Raw genomic sequence first — 21,203 nt, 5'->3', positions numbered from 1 at the left:
ATTAGTGAAGGTAAAGATGAAGAGGAAGGGAGAGAAATGGAAGGAGTCTTCAGCAGTCTTCTTAATCGATTCCCTACTTCCAATTTTGCAGGATTAGCCCACTTCCTCTCAAGGTCCTTTATTGAAGAGCAGCCAGTGGGAGTCAGGACTCAAATCAATAGAGAAAAAGAACAGTCTCCAGCTTTCCCTTTGCCCTCCCTCTCGCTGACCCTCTCTGTCTAACTCTCCCTGTCACTCCCTCTCCTTCTCCACCTGTTAAACCCTTTGATTGAAGGACTACCGCAGTGACTGACTTGAGGTTCATAATGAGGATGTTTGAACATAATAACCTCCTTTCTGTCCTTGGACTGGAGGGAGGGGGAGGCAAGTGTTGGATTTCCACCATCGTGCACCACTTGGCCTCAATAAGGCAATTGTTTGTCCGGGCCTAGAAAGGCTGCAGAAAAGCAGACAGTGGGTCTGGCTGCAGAAGTGGGCACACTCAGGTCACCATGCTGAGCAGGTCCCATGACTGATTGGTCGTGGCCAAGTTTGTGCCAGAATGGAAAGGGTTTGTGGGTAAAATGACAGGGCTCTCAACAGGAAGCTGAATATAAGAATACACCCTTGAAATGGACAGTAAGTAAAAGTGCAGGAGGGGGATTACGTGGCAGCGAAGGTAGAGGCGAGCTCTGTCATTTGCATCTGCTTTCCTTCAGTGTCAGAGAAAGTGGAGGTGGGGTGGCAGAGCATTGGGATAAGAGGGCGAGGAGGGTTTTAGAAAAAGCCCCTGCATGCAGATGCCGAGTGGCTGCACAGTTCATTGATGCGACTCCTATTGAATCCCATTAAAAATCCCTCATACCCTCAATAAAAAAGGACTTAACTGGCTCTACCATCAGCTGGAAGCGTTCAGATCGGCTCGCCAGACAATCAATTTCCCCCAAGCGCACAGAGCTTAGCAGGAGAAACAGGAGGCGGAGAGCGGGATGTTTCCATTATCACAGCCCGCTCTGTGTCTGTGCTCAGGAGGGTGGGGTGAGGTACTGTAGAGCGGGGAGAGAAAGGAGGCAGGAGCAGAGAGAGAGACGGGGAAAGACAGACAAGTAGAGGAGAGAGAGAGAGAGAAGCAGAAAGGGAGACAGAGAAGCTGGCTTTTCAAAAAGCTATTGACCGCCTGCCCTTAAAAATATCATATTGGATTAGCCTCACAGGGCAGCCTTTTGATAGTTTTTTTTCTTTGGCCGTAGAATTAAAAGGAGTGCGGAGCATTACTTGAATTATAAATCATAGGCACTTGCTTTCACTGCGCCCAAATTCCGCACATATGTGGCTGCACTCTCCAGCGCCAGCCCCTGTCATTTTTAATTAAATCCCCCCTTATGGGTGACATTTGTAGCTTGCCCCCTCCTTCGTCCTCCCCCTCCGCGTCTATCTACCACTGCCCTATATGGAGACATGAAAGGCAGAGACGGCAGCGGAGCCAGGACCTCTCATCGTGTTGTGCCCCACAGAGAGGGCACCCATCCAGGCAGATGAGAGAGAAAGGCCCTGCAGGGGGAGAGGGGTGAATGGATGCCACTGACCCTGGCCACCCTCAGCCGGCGGTGACCTCCCTCTCCACCCATTCCTTTCCTTGATCATCCTTCGATGTGGTCCGGAAGGTCCAGGGAACACGGGTGAGCGTTAAAGCCCCGCTCTCGGAGGGGAACGGGAGGCGGACCAGTCCAGTGAACACTGAGATGGCTGGACAGGAGGCCCAGCAGCCCCCACCACTACCCTGCCTCCCCTCTTGCCCAGACAGCAATTACTCTGTCGCATGTCAGCTAGAGAATAACAGGTCCAGAATCCTTCACTTGAGTAGTTGATGGGGGTATTTCTGCTGGCTATTTTCCAAAATAATATCTTTTCAAATTTCAGCAGGTTTTAATTTGTTTATTCATTCCTTAGCAGTTGCGTTTGTGCCAGCATGACATTTTGTAATGATGCAGTTGTCAAAATGGGTGTGCATATTTGCACATTTTGTGCAGACATGCTGTCAATGCTACAGTACCCTTGTTAACAAAACAGCTTACTGCCACTCCCATATTTGTCCAATGATTGGATCAGACTTTGGGCTAAACCTGGGTGTTCCCTTGTGTCTCTAACCTCAACAGGGCCTGGTTGCGACTCATGAGCACACAATGGTGATTTATAATTACTTTTGGTGTCACTGCACCTAAGCCTAATTAAAACAAAAATGATTTTCCTTTAAAGATGAACGCAATTCTACTTATGTCAAAAACATAAAGCTACTTTTTTAAATTATTATTTAAAGCTAAAGCCACTCTTCAATCAACTGTTGTACAGCCCAGAATTTTTCTTGTAGCAGAGATGTGTACACACACATTTACACAAGCACACCTGCAACCATAACCCTGTGTGACACCACCCGGGAGGCCCGGGGGTGCCAATCAGCCAGGTGTAGAGGAAAAATTCCCAGAAGGCTTGGTATCCCAGGTTCATGCTATGTCAGGCCAGGTTCGGCCCTCTTCCAGCTTGATCGACAGAGACAACCTGGCCTTGTCACATACAGCCTTAGGACATGACATAGAGGTACACCTGGGGATTGTAGTTTTCCTAATAGCCCCATGCTTTTGCAGGCAGAGCTGCCAAAGCCATTATTTTTCTTTGCTTTTAGCTGCTTCTCTTCCTAAGCCACATTGCCATTGGGAGGGAAATATGCTCAGGTAATGACCTGCTGCCACCTCTCCTCCACACTTGTCTGAGGCAGTACGAGACATAACAGTGGAATTAGCTGGCCGTATCAAATTGCACCACAATACTTCAACAACTACTATCCAAGGGGGAAAAGGGGGAGTTGGCAAGAAAGGGGAGGGAAGGGACTTTTTTAGTTGAATATTTAAACGTGGTCACTTGCGGCAGCAGAAATAACAGCCTTTACCCTGATTGCCTCAGTACCCTGGAGGTGGCGGGGGCTGGAGGGTGTAAAGCGAAACTGGGAAAAAAGGAATGGAGACTGCAAGGGAGAGCAAATCTGCATGCACTTGACCTTTTCCCGCTGATTGAACTACCTCATTTCTAACTCCCATTTGGAATTCCACAGAGGGTCCACAGAGACTGTCATTATTCCACTGTCTGCAGCAAGGAAGCAGAGGTCACGAGTCGTTTTTTACAGTGCAAGGTGATTGACAGCTATCCACGTCTTCCTCCATAACTCATCCACGATTCCTATTTATGCAGTTTCATTTTGAGGAATCGCTGGCTTTGCATAGCTGCACTGATTGTGTAATTTGCACTTCTGTAATATTGCTAGATTGTGAAAAGCGGAGAATTTTGAGTCGCAGTTTATTTCAGAGAGACGGCCATATGATATTAGTTGTACATATCTTACCTCATGCATACCACAGCCTCTTCTGTCGTGTTGGCGTCTGATTGCTGGCACACAGAGAATCATTTCCGGATGGTGACATCCAGCAGAGCCATGCCTTCCCTCTGCCCTCTGCCTTCTGCTGTGAACACAGGGGGTGAAGCAATCTTATTGCCTTGAGAGGTGAGCTTGAGGAAAAGGGACTCTGGTGTAGTTTTGGTCGCAGCAGGACTTGGGTTCAAAAACAGGTTCCTTGTTCCAAAGCCTCCAAGCTGGCATTTGGGCATCCCAGGTGCAAGGCAGCGACACCCTCTGTCTTCGCCTGCCAGAAAGTGGGGGTGGGTTGGACGATCTGAGCGAGGGTACAGAGAGTGTCTGCAGGCTCTAGCTGTCCCACAGGAAATGATCGTGTCTTCATAAAGCTAAACCCAGCACAGCCTGGCTGTGAGAGGCGTTCAGGAGGTTTGGCACACTCCTGGCAGGATATTTTGTTTTTGAGCATGGACGTCTTAACAAAACTTAAAATAAAAACGGAATTTTGGTCCAGTAATTGGACTTTAAAAGTGTGCGAGTTGGAAGAAAAGTTTGAGTTATTTTTTTAACCAAACTTCAAGCCATTAATTGCTCTATTTCTGTCTAGTTGCTTCATCCAAATGAAAATACTACAGCAGATTCGAAAGTTTAAATCAAGATATTATTATTTACCTTCTTAAATTCTACTAAACTGGCAATATTTTGCATAAAAGTAGTCCTCTTTGGAGGATTCACCAGCATTTAGTTTTAAGTGAATTAGCCAACGCATTTTAACCTCATAGCTATTATTGAGATTCACAGAGTACTTATTGATCAGTATGTTATTGCACAAGTTCTTTGAAGGGTGTAAACATGATTAGAAAATGCACAAGAAGTCATGTGTGAGCAATTTGAAATTAGAGAGCCATTAGCAGTGTGTAGTTTTGGTTTGAACCAGCAATGCACTTTTAATACCACTCCTGCCTTTGGTTTTTCATTCTGCCTAAGCAGTGCAGAGGTTTTGGCAGAGAGAGCATGGGAGTGCAAACTGACCACAGCACAATAGTCAAATCATTGCTCCACTGGGACATTTAACTGCAGTCTGCTGTTTACTCATTCTAATGAAGCCCATTTTTGTCATTTTAGGATCTTCATATTTGAATATTTACTTACATAGTTAAAGATTTGACGCCATGGTCTGACCCTAAGGTTTTATCCTAGACCTCTTGCTACAATCCTCTTCCATGGTTCCTTAAAGACTTTAGAGACTATCCCCAAGAATCAGTTTCCCCTAACCAATCACAATTCAAAGGACAATCTGCAAACTCAGATTGTCAGATTGGTCTTCAAATGAAAGTGGCTTCTCAGGAAATTGATCATGGCAGTGACCAGATGGTGCCAGTGATACAAATATACAGGTTTCATTTAGAGGAGTGCATTGAGTAAGAAACAAAACATTTACTTGCAAGAATACAACTCAAATTTGATATCAGTAATAGTTTGTAGTGGCCTATAGTCACTTCTTTTTATGCAATAAAAATTAATCTATTAAATAATAATGAATAAGAGCCATGGGTCTGCGAAGACCATACAGCAGTCAGTATGTTGCTTCTACACTACCTGTTACATCATCTAATGGTGCTTTCACTTGCACTCAGACTGCTTGGTGAATCTCGCCAGCAAGATAGTGGGTGACGATCTACTCACAATGTTCTTGTAATGCATTTGTATCTCATTTTCTCTGTTAACTTTAAGGTGTCATCGATCTAACTTACCACATAAACTATATAAACTAATTTTGTCGCTTTGGTGACGGGGTTCCTTGACACAGTTGTGCATCATTCATGCCAATAAAGCATACTGAATTCCGTTGAACTGAACTTTAATACTTAAAACAAGTTTTTAAGTTTGACCACAGACCCATAGTTGGATAAGATGGAGCCTTATTGATGAAAAATAAACATTAAAACATTCAGCTTTAAGCGATGGTTAACATTATAGAACACTGCATCTATTAAATCCTTCCTTCAAAAACTCCACTGACATTAAATCTTTTACAAATTTTGATTAATCTTTTTGACAACGTTCTCATTTATGCATGTCCTTTCAATGGTTCTCTCCTCTCCTCTCCTCTCCTCTCCTCTCCTCTCCTCTCCTCTCCTCTCCTCTCCTCTCCTCTCCTCTCCTCTCCTCTCCTCGGCATGTGTACTGCCTTGTTGTCTGTGCAGTGTTAAATATTAATTGGGAATCAGTGGAGGACTTGTCTCCTAAATGATAGAACAGAAGGGCCCAGGCTTGCCTCAGGCAGCCTGCAGGCGCCTTTCTTCTTCCATTTACCTGCAGGCCTGCGCACCAGCACTTCCTCCAGTTTGACAGGCCTGCCCAGGCCCCTCCAGCCTTCCTTCATCTCTCCATCTCTCTCCCGCTCTCTCTCCCTTACCTCCCCGTCTCCTCTGCTCTGTGCACTGGTTCCTTTTCTTGTGCTTATGTGCTTACGATCTTTACCTCTGGGTTTTTCTTTTTTACTCCAAAACTGTGTGTGTGTTGTTGCTGTGTCCATTTGTGTTTGTGCATGACTCTGAATGCTGCTGGCTCTTTGCTGTACATGTAGCCCTTTGAGAAAATGGTGTCACAGCGTGGCATATTCTCTTAAAGACAGAACAAGGAGGGCCTGACATAAATCTTTCAGGTCAGGTTTTTAGCTTGTTGGGGTTTTTTCTTGGCTCTGTGTCCCGCATTGCTCTCTGGCTCATCGCTGAATGGTTTAATCTCTGTTTCCTCTTCCTGATGTCTCCCCATAACGGGCCTCATAGTTTGTCTTTCTGTCTTCCGTGAGCTGTGCTTTGTTCCTCTCTATCAGCCTTGTCATCTGGAGAGGTGTACCAAGACAAAACAAAACAACTGGAGCCGTCTGCTCCTTTGTTGCTCTGGCTGGCTCTAACTTGTGGATGACCCTTTTGGCTGGAGTTAATTAAGCTGTCGAGATTTGTTTTGGAAATCAAACCAGTTTAACCTGCTGTTTTATTCTCCCTCTCTATCTGTTTTCAGCAGAGCACAGCTTTTCACAAGGTTCACTGAAGGTACGCTGTGAAGCGGCAGGGCTGAATGTAAAATGGGAAGAACCTGGGGAAGGAAGGAGGAGAGGGCAGCAGAGAGGAATGGATGTAAATGGAGGAGAGTAGGAGGTGAAGTTGACTTTGATGCCATAGGAATGAGTTCACAGGCTCATGAGCACAGGCCTAATCGCACATGACAATATCGGCTGGTGTGCCAGTCGCAGCACATAACCACCCCGCTGCTTGTGCTGACTCGGGGTATTTGCTGATAAAGCTCTGCTTTCTAGACCATGCTGTATGCACAATGAGGGTGGCCCAGGCAGGCCTGAGGGCTGGCTCATCACAGAACCTGCTTCTATACAGAACCGTGCACTCAACTAAGCCCTTTGGCAGGCCTTGATTATTAAACAGAAAGCAATTTTTGCGATGAATATAGTTATTTTTTTCCATTAATCTATTATGTTGCCCATCCAGCCCCATAAATTATTGCAAATGGAAAGAGCCTGGTGAAACTTGTTCCTGAAATGACGCTGTGGCTGTGAGCAGCTCTCTTCACAGTGTGAAATATTCAGGACGGTTATTTTTCCATTGAAATGCCTTTTTTTTTTTTTTTTTTTTTTTGGTGTTGGCTGTCATGGGAACAAACACGGAGCTTGTTCTTTTTGTTTGGGTGTTTTTTTTTTAATTAATTTTGTTGTTGTTGTTGTTGTTTATGAAATTCAGCGTGTAGTGTGAGGTAAACATGTTGCCCCAGTTTTTCTGTTTGTTTGGTGCACGGGTGTCCTACAAAAGGCCTGACACGGCTGCTGCCGGCCTGCATTCCTTTGCGGCTCAAAGAGGACTAAACTACCCACTGGTGTTGTGTTGACCAGACTCTCAGCTAGATCATTAGTAATTAACATGTGCAGTGATCTCCGGAATTAAAGGGAGGCTCATCTGCTTAGTTCCCTTTCATGCACATTAAGATATCTTCCCCTAGACTCTAAGGCTCCTGCCTAAATAGCTTGTCATATTGTAAGATATTTCAGAAAGGTCAGTGTTGATAATAATGTCTTAATTCCTTTGAGAGGCAGCAGGTCTGCTCTGGTGCTGCCAGTGGTGTTAATGGGGCAGGAATGCAGGGCGAGTGCTTTCCCACGCTGTTAGTTTTCTTCTGCTGGGTGCGTTTGAGATGAGGCTCTGGGCTGGCAAGGCTCTGCTAATGCAGCCAGAGTGCAGACAAATGGAAAGTGACACTTGTGTGTGTAGAATGGTATTTGTGGTGACGCTTTGACTACAGATAATAAAGTGTTCGCCCTGAGGTGATTTCGCCCGGCAAGCACCCCAGATGAAACTCACTTACTCAGAGAGGGAGACAGAAGAGACTGAGAGGGGGATGAAGAGACAGAGGAGACGGAGAGGAGGATGAAAAGACAGAGAGGGGGATGAAGCGTGAGAGGAGCACAAAGAAATGAAAAGGATGGGGAGAAACAAGAGAAAGCGGTGAAAAAAAGATCCAAAGACATGCAGAGGGAGAGTCAATGTTTTTTTATGGGTCAGAGGGCAACGCTATTATTTCAGAGAGTGGTGGGTTTTAGAGGTCAACACACTCAGGCTGAGAGTTGTCCTTTTTTCAGACTAAATTGTGTTTATTCACCTGTTTGGTGGTTTTTAATAAGAAATCAGTTAGCTTGAAGCTAATTCTGATTTATGGATTTTATTGATGAATTGCTATTGATGTTATTAAAGAGAAAAAACATCAGTTTCATCGGGAGGGTAAAATATTAGAATTAGTTGTTAGTGGGATCTGTGTGTGTGTGTGTGTGTGTGTGTGTGTCTGGCTGGCAGGCCATGTGTACAGAGGAGTCCTTCAGGATCAATCAGTTCTCAGTAATTTCCCCTACAGCCCATAAAAGCCAGGTCTGTCTAGAAGGAGCATGAGGCTGCCACATCAAACCAGCTAATTAATTTTCATAGCTGATTCAGTAACATCTGGCTTTGGAGATAAATTCTAATGAGAAAATGTAAACACGACAGTGTCCTGATGGTATAATATTTCACATTTCTTTGGTAGAAACCTTTATAATAGAAATCCAATTAGCAGTTTTGATTTGGACACGTTAGCCGCATATGTAAAACATTAAAAAACGTGTAACAACATGCGGAACAGAAAGTGAAAAACATTTCTGTTTTTCTGCTGCTCCTTTTCACTGTTATCCAGTACCTGTGGACCCCATCTCTGTATCAGCGTACTGTATTCACTGCAGGCTAAACAAATGACCTCATGCTGCAGTGAGGAGGAAGCCCAGATTAGTCTTTCAGTTTAGTATTTCTTCCATCTGCTTGTGTGGAAAATAGATAGATTAAATCTTGGATGAGATTGTCTTTAATGAAATGAAAGATTAAATGTGGGAGTTTTGTCCAAGTTTTGCTTAAATCTATTTTAACAATTAAATCCATTTTTGACATGGTGCCATGCCTGCGTGCCTGTGAAGGATCAGTGTGCAGATTGCTTTAACATTCTCATTATCCGCTTTGCTATTTGTGAAACATGTTGGCAGGTTAAAAGCCCAATATGCAGTGCAGTATGGTATCCCCTGTTGAAATATCTTGTCCAGCTACTGCTTTTATTTACATAGAAATTAATTTGATTAGAGAAATAATTTTCTTGTAAGTTTGTGTGCGATGTTTGATAAAGTGACGGCAACTGGAAACAAAAAGCTGCGTTAAATAAACCGATTTTGATTCAACAAAGTCGTATTAAAAAAACATCCAATCAATAAGTCATGAAGTATTTAGAAAAGAGTTATCTGGTGAGCACATTTTTGTTTCCACTGCCTCACAATATGCATTTGTTTGATGATTGTGATGACACAAGCAGCTGCTGAATTCAGACAGCTCTATCCTCTGAGAAATCATTGCAGTGATTGATTTTTATCTTTGCAATTATAGATAGCAGAGGCCTGACAAATAATTGCCTGGATTTTTTTTTTCCTTCCCTGTGTTGTTGCACAGAAAATCAACCTTGAGATGAACAGAGAGAGATGAGTGCTTGTAAAAAAAAAAATGCTTTTCTGATATCAAGCAAGCAGCAGGGTTTCCTTTCCCCTCACGTGCACTTGAATTGATTAGTACTTTGGTTGAGGGCATATTCAACATGTCTGCCCCCCTGCAAGGCTGCTCTACCCTGTTGATCAGTGGCTCATACATGAGCTTCCTCCGCTCTCTCCCTCTCCTCAGGAAGCTCCTGTGGGGCACCGAGGCTTTGATTGACTGGCGGCTGAGTCCACAGGACGCCTCTATTATTATCATCTCTACCTCGGCAGAGGGGCGGGGGTCTATGTCCAGGGGGTCTGGACGAAAGCCCCTGCTTTGTGTGCCCGATAGTCAATTAGAGGCAGCGCTCTGCCGGAGACGAGTGGGATGCAGGGTTAATTGCAGAGGACCAAACAGCTGGCTCTATCAGGGCCCATTGTGTTTGCAGCAGTTGTCACGGCAATTGAGGCCTGGCTGTAATCGCTGACTAATCAGCCTTGTGCCAGATGACACCTCCATTAGCACAAGGCAGGTATTGTTCAGGACGTGAAGCTGCCTCTGGCTTTCCCCAGCCTGCCCATCCTTTTACAGCAAGTTAAGGGACGCTGATTCTATCTGCTAAGAGATAAACAATAGCCACAGGTCAAGGGTTCCTTCAAGGGACAATGCTGTTCAGCCTGCCCCGTGCTTGACAGGTCAAACCTTTTCCAAGCTGGGAGATTGTGATGTGAAGGATTTGAATTGCCATGAATTATTAATTTGAATAAATTTATTACAGTGAGATTAATGGCTGACTGTACATTAGTGCAGGAATGGGCTGCGAGAGTGTGGAAAAGGAGCATCCCGCCAGCCCAGTCCTCAAAAAGACAACCCAGATAAATGAAGAGCAAAGGCGAAGAAAAGAGGCCCAGCACACATGAGTGCATATAGGTTTACGGTATATATGCTGAGTATTTCGAGGACGTGCTTTTACTTAATGTGGACTGTCATTATGAGGGGAAATGGTTCCCAGCGAAAGTAGCGGGTGCTGAACTAAGACTGACCTCTCGCTTTCTTTCGTCTTCCTGGTCATCTCTGTTCCTGTAGTTTGCCCTAACCTCATCACAGGCTGCTCTGTTTGTTTGGCCGTAGTCTGAGTGTATTACACACTCGTTGTTCTGTGAAAACCTAATTGCCGTTCAACCAAATGGTCCTCTTCCTTCATCTAAACAAGCGCTCTTCTCCCCTGCTCACCAGTGTGCATGGTCAGAGGGGATCAAAGCGTGTGGTAAGTAGGGACGTAGACTTTGCAGGAGTGAGTGAGGAAATGCTGAGGGCTTTTTGATGTTTTGGAGCGTTTTCTCCGCTAATAAGAAGAAACTTCTCCAACCTGCTCATAATTTTAGAACACTTGGAACACTAATAAATGGGAGCAAGGGCATCTCAGGCAGTTCTCTCAGACTTTTTCCTCCGCTTATTCATTTAAACCTCTAATTAAAATGCAAAGCATTCTCGTGGTCCTCTGGATTTGGTGCTGCACTCTCGCACAGCCTCTGACTCCCTATCTCCTCTCCTTTTTTTTGCTCCTCTCCCCTGCTACCCCTCCTCTTTTCACCTCACCTAACTCCATGCTCTCATACTCTCTCTGTCTGCCTTTGCTTCTTGTTATCAACACAATTTGACCTCTCACTTGGAAGAAGTGCACAGAATTTAATGGATTTTTTACAGTCTAATCTAACCAGTTCCCTCTTTATTGCTGTTTTGTACCCAGTGGACCTCATCTTTACCAGGCCTCCCCCCTCTGCCGCCTCTTCCACCGTCACACCAAGAAAATTAGTTCATCAGAATTCAAAATGTACTGCTGGCTAATTAAAGGAGTGTTAATTGAGTGTTCAGAATTGGGTACCCCCTTCACCAAATGCACACAGACACACACACACAGAGCAATCACACAAAAAGCACACACGCAATCACAGTGACAGCACCGGGTACACCAAGGACGTTGCGCTTGGGGAGTTTCATGCCAATCAAAAATGGAGAGAAAGGAGAGTGCCCATCCTCCAAGTGAAATGGGATTTCTAGATCATATCATGGCCTATTGCAGCTCAGTTCAGTGCTGTGCTGCCATGTTATCCAATCCCTGCCTTGCTATCTCTGTCTGACCGCTGGAGAGTGGAGCACTGCACAGATAGCCCCTCTCTCACGGCGTGCATCGTGCTAATGAGGGGTGGCATTTAGAGATGTGCTGCTCTGACACATGGGCATTGTGTGCCAGGCACTGGGTGATTAAGGACGAAGGTCAGCCCATTAATTGCCTCCCTGCCATCTCCGCTCCCTGGCGCGTGATCTCTCAGTACTAATGCATGTGTTTGCCTGAGCTTTTATCTAATCTCCAATGCAGTTCAATCACACTATGCTTGGTTTGTTTACATTCCTTTCATGTGAAAGTTTTTTTTCCGCTCTTACTTCTTTTCAAAGCAGCGCTTGCCCAGGTTTTGCTGTTCATTTACTGTGAGCTATTTCATGTGCTTGTGAGTGCACATAGCCTCCTGCTCTCAGGAAGGGAAATAGCATATTCTTCCATCCCCAGGGGAAATAATTAATCCTTACAAGGCTGTCGCATGTTGAAATGAAGCGAGTGTGAAGCATTTAGCCCAGGAGGCATTGCAGGCTGTCGCCCGCACAGGCACCTGTTGTTGTCCCTGCCCTACATTTCATGAGAGAGCGCTGAGCAGAGGATAACAACATGCTCCACTGATGGCAAATGAGACACACAACTGCCGATGCAGGTGTGTGTATGCATGCGAATGTGCCTCCCCCCATTTTTTCCCCCCTGTTTTTCTGCATGATGTTTGCATGCACGACCACGCTAGAGAGTGTGCACAGGTGCAGGAAACCCCCCCTCCCACCTTATGAGGAGGTAAGGGCTCGCACAAAGGAGGCAGTACTGGCGGCCTCAGAGGGTGTTTATCAGCCCGCACCATCTGTATGCTGCTGCTCATTGCTATGATCTACTGCAGCCTAAACCAATAAGTCACAGAGCGCCAGCCTAAAAAGAGACTCACTCCTTTAACCTCCATGTCCTCACTTATAGACTTACTGCTCTGGAGGAGAGAAATGCAGAGACCCCGCACATCAAACACACAGTGTGAATAACAATGTGTGTATGAGAGTGAAATATGCTCTGGTTTGTGGCCATACTTAGGCTACTGTAATCAACTTTGCTATAAAATTTTTACCGTGGAACTTTTTAAAGAGGAAGCCAGAATCAGAAGCATCCAGATGCTCATTTGCCTCCTCCTCCTCCTCTTCTTCCTTTATGCCCATGGGTTCTAATAACCGGAAGCCTTTGTGGAGCTGAGATGGGTTTTGTAGGCCTGAAAGGCCTCTAATCCCTGTGGCCTGTGAAGTGTGAAACCCTTTGATGCCAGGTTGGTGTGCCAAAGGCTCTGCCTATTGACAAACAAGGGCCAAGCTGGGAAAAGACGGAGGGAGAAGGCTTTCTCCTCTCTCTCTCTCAGAAGAAATGCAGGCTCAGGCATGGAAAATATGGGCTCAGTCAGTGAGAAGGAATAGAATTAGCCACCCTTTAATGAATTTCCTGGCTGTTTTTATAGTTTTTTTCCTCATGTGGCAGTAATTAGGTGGAATGATGGGCATACTGCAGCTGGGGGCTTATAGGGGCGGCAGGGCACAGGCCCTTGATATGCCTGAAAGCCAAGTATCTTTCCTCATTTAGACCATGTGATGATCAAAGATGTTTTTTTGCCCTCATGTAAAGATGATCAGAAAAAATGCTGCCATCCATTTGCATGTGGACCAGCAATGTGCTTTGAAATGAGCATGTTTTTTTCTTCTGAGCAAATAAGTCTTCTGTCAGTTTTCCTCTGCAAGTCAGAACATCAAAGCAAATGGCACTGCTGTCACCAGGGAAGCAGGGCTTTGCCTCAGTAAGGTTGGTTAGATCTTAGATAGGCTAGCCTGGCATACTCAGACAAGCCCATTAGAATGACACTCTAAATTAAAATTAAATAATTAATGTCAGCACTTTTTTTTTTCTTTCTTTTACAAAATTTAAAGCCTAATTTGATGCCATAGAGTTTCTGATCTGGAAAGCATGTTGCCTGTCGGATGAAACAACACCCGTATAATAGTTCAGGCACTAAATTTGGCTTGGAATATTCACAGTTTCTCCAGTCTGCTGTTAAATTCCCAATTTATTTCTTTTATGATATGGATCTTGTAGATTTAATCATTTTCACAGTTGGAGACCCATAGGGTTTTTGAAATGAACTCCCCATGCTTTCTGTAATGGGAGCAAAGAAATGAGAATTGTGACTACTTGGCTGTGGAGTCTCTTTAAAATGATTTTGCAATCGGAAAGCAAATGGAGTGAGTCCTAGTCACAGCCTGCACCCTGCAGACTGCCTTGGGTCGCCAGGACATTTGCTGACGGCACAGTTATGGCAGTTAAATTTTTGTGCATTTTGTTAGCTTTTGCATAAAAAAGTCATTTTTGAAGGGGTTGCAAGTCATTTGTGGCAGCTGATATATTGCTTGTAAATTGAGTTCTTTTCCCACCCCCATACCCTTTTTGTTGCACTGAGCTAAGTAGCCATGAAATTGCCTGAATAATGTTGTTTAAATCCAATCTCACTGCAGTGCCTCACCTCTGTGCCCCCCCCCCCAAACAATGACACATGGTGGGGTTTTTAGAAATTGCATTTTTTCCTGTTTGCCACCTCAGTTCACAATGGCCAACCCTTGGTTCAACGACCGAGGACCATCGCCAGTCTCACTCAACACCAGTGTCCAATTGATTTTTGAAATGAGTGGTTTCACTGGTCAAACCTTAGAGAGAATTTGGACGTAAAGTAAGAGGAAGACATTTGCTATACTGGCGTCTATTTATCTTTTTGTCCTGTTCAATCAAGCATTTTTGTGTAGTTTTTGTAACATCAATTTATATTACAAGGATACGGAGGCCAGCTTTTTACTTCTCTAACCTCATACTGGAAATATTTCATTGTCACGTATGAGCATACCATTTGTAAAACTAATGTTTGATTTATTTCATCACTGAGTTTATGTTTTTCTGCCTTTTTAACAAATACTTTCAGCAAAAAAAAAAATATCACTCAAGTATTCTGGACTTGGCTCTGCTCTCATGTAGTTCACCTTAACCAGGCTACTAATTCCCCATGGATTTTTAATAGGTTTTTGCTAGGGCCTCTCATGTACTCCTGGACTGAATAAAAAATGTGAAAATTCTGTGGCCAAGGGTAAGACCCAGTAAGTGATAGCACTTATAAATCTCAAATGTGCCACTGCAATTAAACAAGCTTTTATCCCCTCCCCTTCATCCCTCCTTGCCTGGTATCCAAGGCTAACCCAATTCAATGCTAAAGAGAGTCCGAATTAATTTCACAATGCACTGATTTAACAGCGCCTAAGGTACCAGGCTTTGACAGAATGAGTTTTTAAAAAGATCCATTTGTCTAGGGATGAACTTCCACAGGAGGGTGAGAAAATGAGATGGGAGGAAAGCTAAGATGGAGGACGAGAGAGAGAACGCAAATGAATGCCAGCCCTCATTTACAATTTTCAAACTCTGTGTGGGTTTGCTCTGAAGTGTTTCTGCTGTTTGTAATCTTGTGTTATTCGCCTGCTCTTGTGTCACGATGACATCTTTTAACCTGCTTTCAATCTAGCCGTGGTGCTGCTGCCAGATCTTACTATTCCAGGAGAACAGTGGTTATTACAATTGATTGACCCGGCTTTGTGAATGCCATTGCTGTCAGGCTCTTTGATATTTCTGGTAATTAAACCCCAGGTCTGCTGTTCGCTTCTTCTACGGGCATTTGTTCATTTAAGTCATTCTTTTTTTTCTTCTTTTTTGTGTCTTGCAGGTGAACTAGTAGTGCCCACACACTCCCCTCGCTACCCCACTGCGGCAGAACTTGATGCCTATGCTCAGAAGACAGCCAACAGCCCGCTGTCCATCAAGATCTTCCCCACCAACATCAGGGTTCCCCAGCACAAGCACCTTAACCGGACTGTAAATGGATATGACACCACAGGCCAACGCTATAGTCCCTACCCACACCTCCACACAGGGGGCTACCAGGGTCTCCTTGCTATTGTTAAGTCCTCCTCCTCGTCATCGTCATCATCGTCAACATCCACCTTCGTCTCTTCAAAAGGTGTTCTCAAGAACTCCGAAGGCAGACGGACTAAGCTCTCTCCAGCCCACATAGCTGTTGCCCCATACCCGCCCCCTAGTAGTAGCACTTTAGCCAGTGGCCATGGCCAAATGGTATACCACACTGGGCCCTCAAAGCCTCCAGAAGGCCCCAGACTGTCAGTGCCCCCAAATGTCACTGTAGCTGGCTCAGTGATCCCTGTAACGGGGGGCCGAGGCCTGGCCTTGCCCACGCAATCCAACCTTCCCTCCATTCAGAGCATCATCTACCAGATCAACCAACATTGCCAGGCCCAGGCTCTGCAGCAGGTGTGTCAAGGGGCTGCCACCGCACCATCGAATTCCAGCCCTTCCAAGCAGGGCGCGGCTGTCATGGGGGTCTCTTCTAACTCCTCCGGTGGAGGCTATGTGGTAGGAATGGGTCCCCAGGCTAACATGGTATATACAGGTCAGGGGCTGCCGGCTCAGAACTCAGAGGCGATGAAGACTGGTGTGTACGCAGATGGTATGGACTATATACTATGGCAGAAGCAGCAGCAACATCAGCAGCAACAGCAGCAGCAACAGGCTGTGCTCCGCATGTACAGTGGAGGCAGTGGAGGAGGGGGCGCCATCAGCAAGTCCCCGGAAACTTGTGTTCCAGGAGGAGGGATTATGGGTGCCCAGGTGTCCTCCTCTTCTTCTAGACCTTACCACCTGACTGCCAGTGCCAGTGGAGGAGGCGGGCTGGACAAAGTCAGCTCTTCCCCTTTGAACTGCGTGGGTATGCACGGAAACTTCTCAGTGGGTCAGTACTTTGCGCCGCCGTGGAACAGCGTGCTGGTGACACCTGACAGTGACTGCTACAATCCCCAGGAGCTTTTGGGCACCTCCACCGGAGGGCCGGCCACAGGGCACAGAGAGATGGGCTACCCTCACCACCATCACCACTATCACCATCACCATCACCACCCTGCTATAGACAGCGGGGGAGGTTTGTGCTGCAGCCTGCCCAGCAAAAGCTTGTGCAACACGTCTGTGCTGAGCAGCAGCTTGCAGTCTCTGGAGTACCTGATCAACGACATCCACCCACCCTGCATCAAGGAGCAGATGCTTGGCAAAGGCTACGAGACTGTGTCTGTGCCACGTCTCTTAGACCACCAGCATGCACACATCCGCCTCCCTGTTTACAGATAGAGGGGGAAGTAAAGGAAACGAATCAAGAGTTGTGAATTTGTGAAGATTCTCCAAGTTTAAAAAAAAAAAACAAAAAAAAAAAACAGATGTTTTTTTTGGGAGGGGGGGCAGGGGGTTGATGCGAGTGCCACTGCTTTAACTAGTGTGGGTGCTTAGAGAAGAGCAGTTGTCGTGCTGTGTGGCCCTAGGTTTGGTGGTTTCAAGGTAGGCTGTGGAAATCCCAAATACAAAAAGTGGTAGTGATTGCCAGTGGGAATGAAAAGGGATTTCATGATTCTCCTGATGTTCCAGCTTGTGGTTTGCCAATAGGATTTTGAATTAATTATATTTTTGGTCTCCTGTTTTTGTTTTGTTTCTTGTTTTTGTTTTTTTCTCATGCCTGAACTTGTTTTGACCAGAATCATAGCTTGACATGAAGTGCATAAGCCACTTGTATCCCCATTCTAAATACTAAGGATGAAGCTACTGTGTAGGTTGTCACTGAAATGGTCACAAAAGGGCCAATATTTAGGGCTGCTCTCAAAATCCAAACTCTGTAACAGTACACACACGTGAACACGTACAAAAGACAAAAAAACAAAACATGTACTGACAAGTGAGAAGACTATAGGCTGTACTCGGGTGTTATGTACAAGGATCATAAGGTTGAGTTAAAAGGCTAGTACGATATTAGTTATTATTGCTGTTATAATAATTGATACATAAATTGCACTGCTTGAATTTTGTTAACTTTGAAGTTTGGAATTGGGTAGTTTGGATATGATATATTTAAGAAACTTGAAAAACTTGAACCTATTTTTTGTTGTTTGATATATTTGTAGGTATATTATATGTATTTGGCTGCTATGGGGAAAAGTGTCTCAAATGCTTGCTTTTTTTTTTTTCAATTTAATTTTATTATTTTCCACTTCTTGTTTTGATGACTTAATAATTTCTCCTCTGGCTGACGTGCAGTTTCTTATGTCCTGGTGTGAGGCATAGTTGCTGCTTTGGTTCTGTAAGAACCTGTTTGGAGAGCTGTTTTTTTTCCTAACCAACACTGGAATCATACAATACAATAAATACTTATTTAAAAAGAAAACATTGCAAAAAAGAAAAAAAAACATTACAAGAAAAAGAATTGTTACAATGAAGAATGTGACTGGGAGGTTATCTGCATAACCTTACATGTATGTTAATGCGTGTATGTGGCTGAGTGCATGCGTGCGTGCTTTGTCTTTTTCTTTTTTAAATTTGTGTTCTTCAAAATCCTCAGACTTTTTTTTTTTCTTCTTCTTCTCAAATTCTGTCATTACAAGATTTTTACCACCAAGACCGAAAGACTGAGTCACCGGTCCCATAAACATTATATCTGCATAATGTACGGGAGATGGTTTGCAAATTCAACCCCTCTTATTTAATTTTTATTTTCGGAGGCTTTAGATTTTCAGTGGAGCTAGAGAGCATTTTCTCACGTGACTCCTTTATGACTGTATTTACAGCACTACAGCCTCTTCATCTGTCAGGTGCTATCATCATGAGAAAGTGGTGGAAACAAATGGAGATCATATCTTCGGGGTGCTATTCACCCCTAATCCTGCAAACAAAAACAAATGAAAACAATCATGCCCTGTCCTCTGGCATCAGATGAAATGAGACTCAAAGCTCACTGCTTTTCATTGTCCATTTCAGCCCCTGGTTGGGATGCGTTTAGCCGAGGCCAGTCTTAACTTGATGATTCAGAGCAGTGAAATATTTATTATGACTGTGAGATTCCCTTGAATGTACTGCACTTAAATTACTGCGATGTTTTATTGCCTAGTGGGACTCAAGTGAAAGAGAAAAATTGGATCAGTGCAGCAGTCCTCTGGTCTTAAATTAGCATTTCTTTTGTCAGTCAAATTTGAGTAGTAAATTGAATTTATTAACTGCAGAGGAAGAAAGAACCAGAGCTTTGTTGTGGGGAAATACTGGCATTAGTCTAGATTTATGAAGTGCAATTATTATGACTGTATTAACATTTTTTTTCTCTGAGCTTACACCAAAAAAAATGTAAACTACAGTTGTCAATACATTCCCAATGTACCACATCCCTAATCCTTATCCATCTTTTGTTTTGAGGTGTAAAATAAATTTCTTTAAAAATGTATTCAGAAGCCACATTTCGGCTTTGAAGTCTGTGATTATTTTTTAACATGTGACCTCTAAAAGGCAGTGGGAAGCTTGGGATATTGTTACAGCAGCTCTGTGAGACCCAGAGTGGAATACGGTGTGTGACATCGCTCGGATAATGTGCTGTAATGATAAACGTAGTAGTAGCAGTGCATTTAGATGATCGTCTTTTAAATGTTTACACTTTGGCCATCCAAAGATACGGGACAGACAGCACTGCTGAAAAACATTAACCGTTAATACTGAAATGCGACGGATATTTAAAAGAAGAAGAAGCATCGTTATGATTTGATCTTTTCCCTTAATTATTAACGATGAGCCTTAAATTTTGAGGTAATGGTGTTCGTAGGCATGCCACTGTATCTGAACGCTGACAGAGATTCCAGTCTAAAGAGTACCAAGCCCCTTGGCTTAAATTTGCACAGTAAGCCTCTTTAACATTCCAGTGAAATTTTTCATGTTGTTTCAACAGCTTAATGCCCCAGCCGCGGTCTGATTCCAGCATATTTTCTGTCTTGTAGAAATATTTTGACAGATTTACAGATACATCCCTTCCCAAAATCCCTTCCGTTTGGCTTCGGCATCCAAGCATTAAACCCTGTCACATGATGTTGAAGTGAAGAGGAGACACTTGAGGCAGTGGAGCTTCTAGTGTCTGGCCTTTCCCACCAGTGGAGGTCTGAGGCACCAGGCCTCTCTACTAATGGGAATATTGGGTGACGTCTGGCTACAGGACACAGCCAGCAGAGAGTATTCATTCAGTCAAAGGGTTGAAATCAAACACCTTTCAAATAGTAAAGGATTTCCTCTTAGATACTGAGAGAAATCTGGCCATTTGAAGCCAACTTCAGCCGAATAAACAGAAAAAATCCACGTGAATACGATCATTTGTCATTTAGAAAAATACAAAGTTAAAAACAACAACAGTTTTATTTAGCGAAAGGTGACTCTGTGCCTTTGTGGCCACCGTTCATTATGTACAGGCTCCAAACTGTCTGTCCCCTTGGTCCTTTACACACATTAATGAGCTTCTATTGATGGGATGCATCTTATCCCTGGAACTGTGGTCCATTCCTCTGTTCCTGATTTGGACAATGGACGCTTAGCCCATATTAGGATAATAGAATTAAATTTCAAATAGATTTGTGCCTGGGCTGATCCAGCCATGGCTCACTCAGCTGCAGAGGCAGAGTGGCATATGGCATGTCATTATCTAAGCCCACCCTCCCGTTGTCCGGGGCCAACTGGGTTCAGCAGTGCTTAAACAAACTGAAGGTTAGGACTGGCTGGCTGGCGTTAAAGAGGAGGATAGAATGGTTTTCTGTGGGTGAGTGGGTGGGGGGAGGCTGCTAAATCACAGCCTCCGCGGCTTCTCTGAGGGCCTCAGCACTGCACCCTGGCACCTGGGCTCAGAGGCCTGCTTTAAAGGCTGGGCTGTGTTTGATCGAGGGGATTTGTTTTCTGTTGGATTATATATGGTTATATGGTTGTTCTCTGCCTGGCTGATGGGTCCTGTGCAATGTGACAGGTCTCAGCAAAAAAAAACAAAAAAGGGGGGTTTGGAGAGAGGAAAGGATGTGGGCAAGGATTTGGGGGCCAGAGAAGCCTCGAAGCATCAGTAATCAGGATAATTGCCATATTCCTGGTGCCTGGTTGAAGCTTCCCCTATTTGGCTCTGCGGTCACTTATCAGATTGAAGGCCAACTGAAATCACCTCTCTGGCTGAAAGACTTATTGAGCCTCAATCTGATTTTCCTAAGTAAAAAAACAAACAAACAAAAACTTCACTTTAAACTTTTTAACACTTCAACAAATATTTTGTCCAGGAAATTATTAATGACACAGAAATCTCAGTCTGAATGAGGACATTTGGATCTGTAATTTATCGCTGTAGCAACAGACCGATATTGACTGTTAACACATTTTCAAGGGCAGAGAGATGCTCTCAAGGATCGCCCGAGGGCAGAACGAAGGTGAAATGACTTATGCTGGTTGTAAAAATCCCTTAGTAAATCCCAATAAGTCCACGAGGACCTTTACCCAGTGTAAAGGTCTAGTTGCATATTATGCGCCTTAAATACTGCTGAGAAGAAAAGAGAGCAGACGGGGTCGTTCAAAGCAGGGTCAGCTCTTTCACTCTCAGAAGAGAGGGAACGGGAGGGGAGGGAAGGACAAAAAAATATATAGGCAGCTGCTCACTCTGTAGAGTCTTGGCGCTGCTCTAATCTACAGATGACAGGAGGGGGAGAAGGCCCAAGCGCCC

At 44.4% G+C, this 21,203-nt stretch overlaps 1 protein-coding gene across 3 annotated transcripts in view; it reads left to right on the top strand.

Annotated features, from left to right (window-relative positions):
• fam222aa (family with sequence similarity 222 member Aa) overlaps window positions 1-18,915 on the top strand; it is a 48,043-nt gene extending 29,128 nt beyond the window's left edge. For all 3 annotated transcript variants that reach the window (XM_082555825.1, XM_082555824.1, XM_082555826.1), the window contains exon 3: window positions 15,321-18,915. In XM_082555825.1, the coding sequence (XP_082411951.1) occupies window positions 15,321-16,789 (1,469 nt within the window). In that variant the 3' untranslated portion in view covers window positions 16,790-18,915. The remainder of the gene's footprint in view (window positions 1-15,320) is intronic.
• Window positions 18,916-21,203: the final 2,288 nt, after the last annotated feature.

The sequence above is a fragment of the Aulonocara stuartgranti genome, assembly GCF_965226115.1.
Source record: "Aulonocara stuartgranti genome assembly, chromosome: 12".
NCBI lineage: Eukaryota > Metazoa > Chordata > Actinopteri > Cichliformes > Cichlidae > Aulonocara > Aulonocara stuartgranti.
This window is presented reverse-complemented; position numbering and strand designations above follow the sequence as displayed.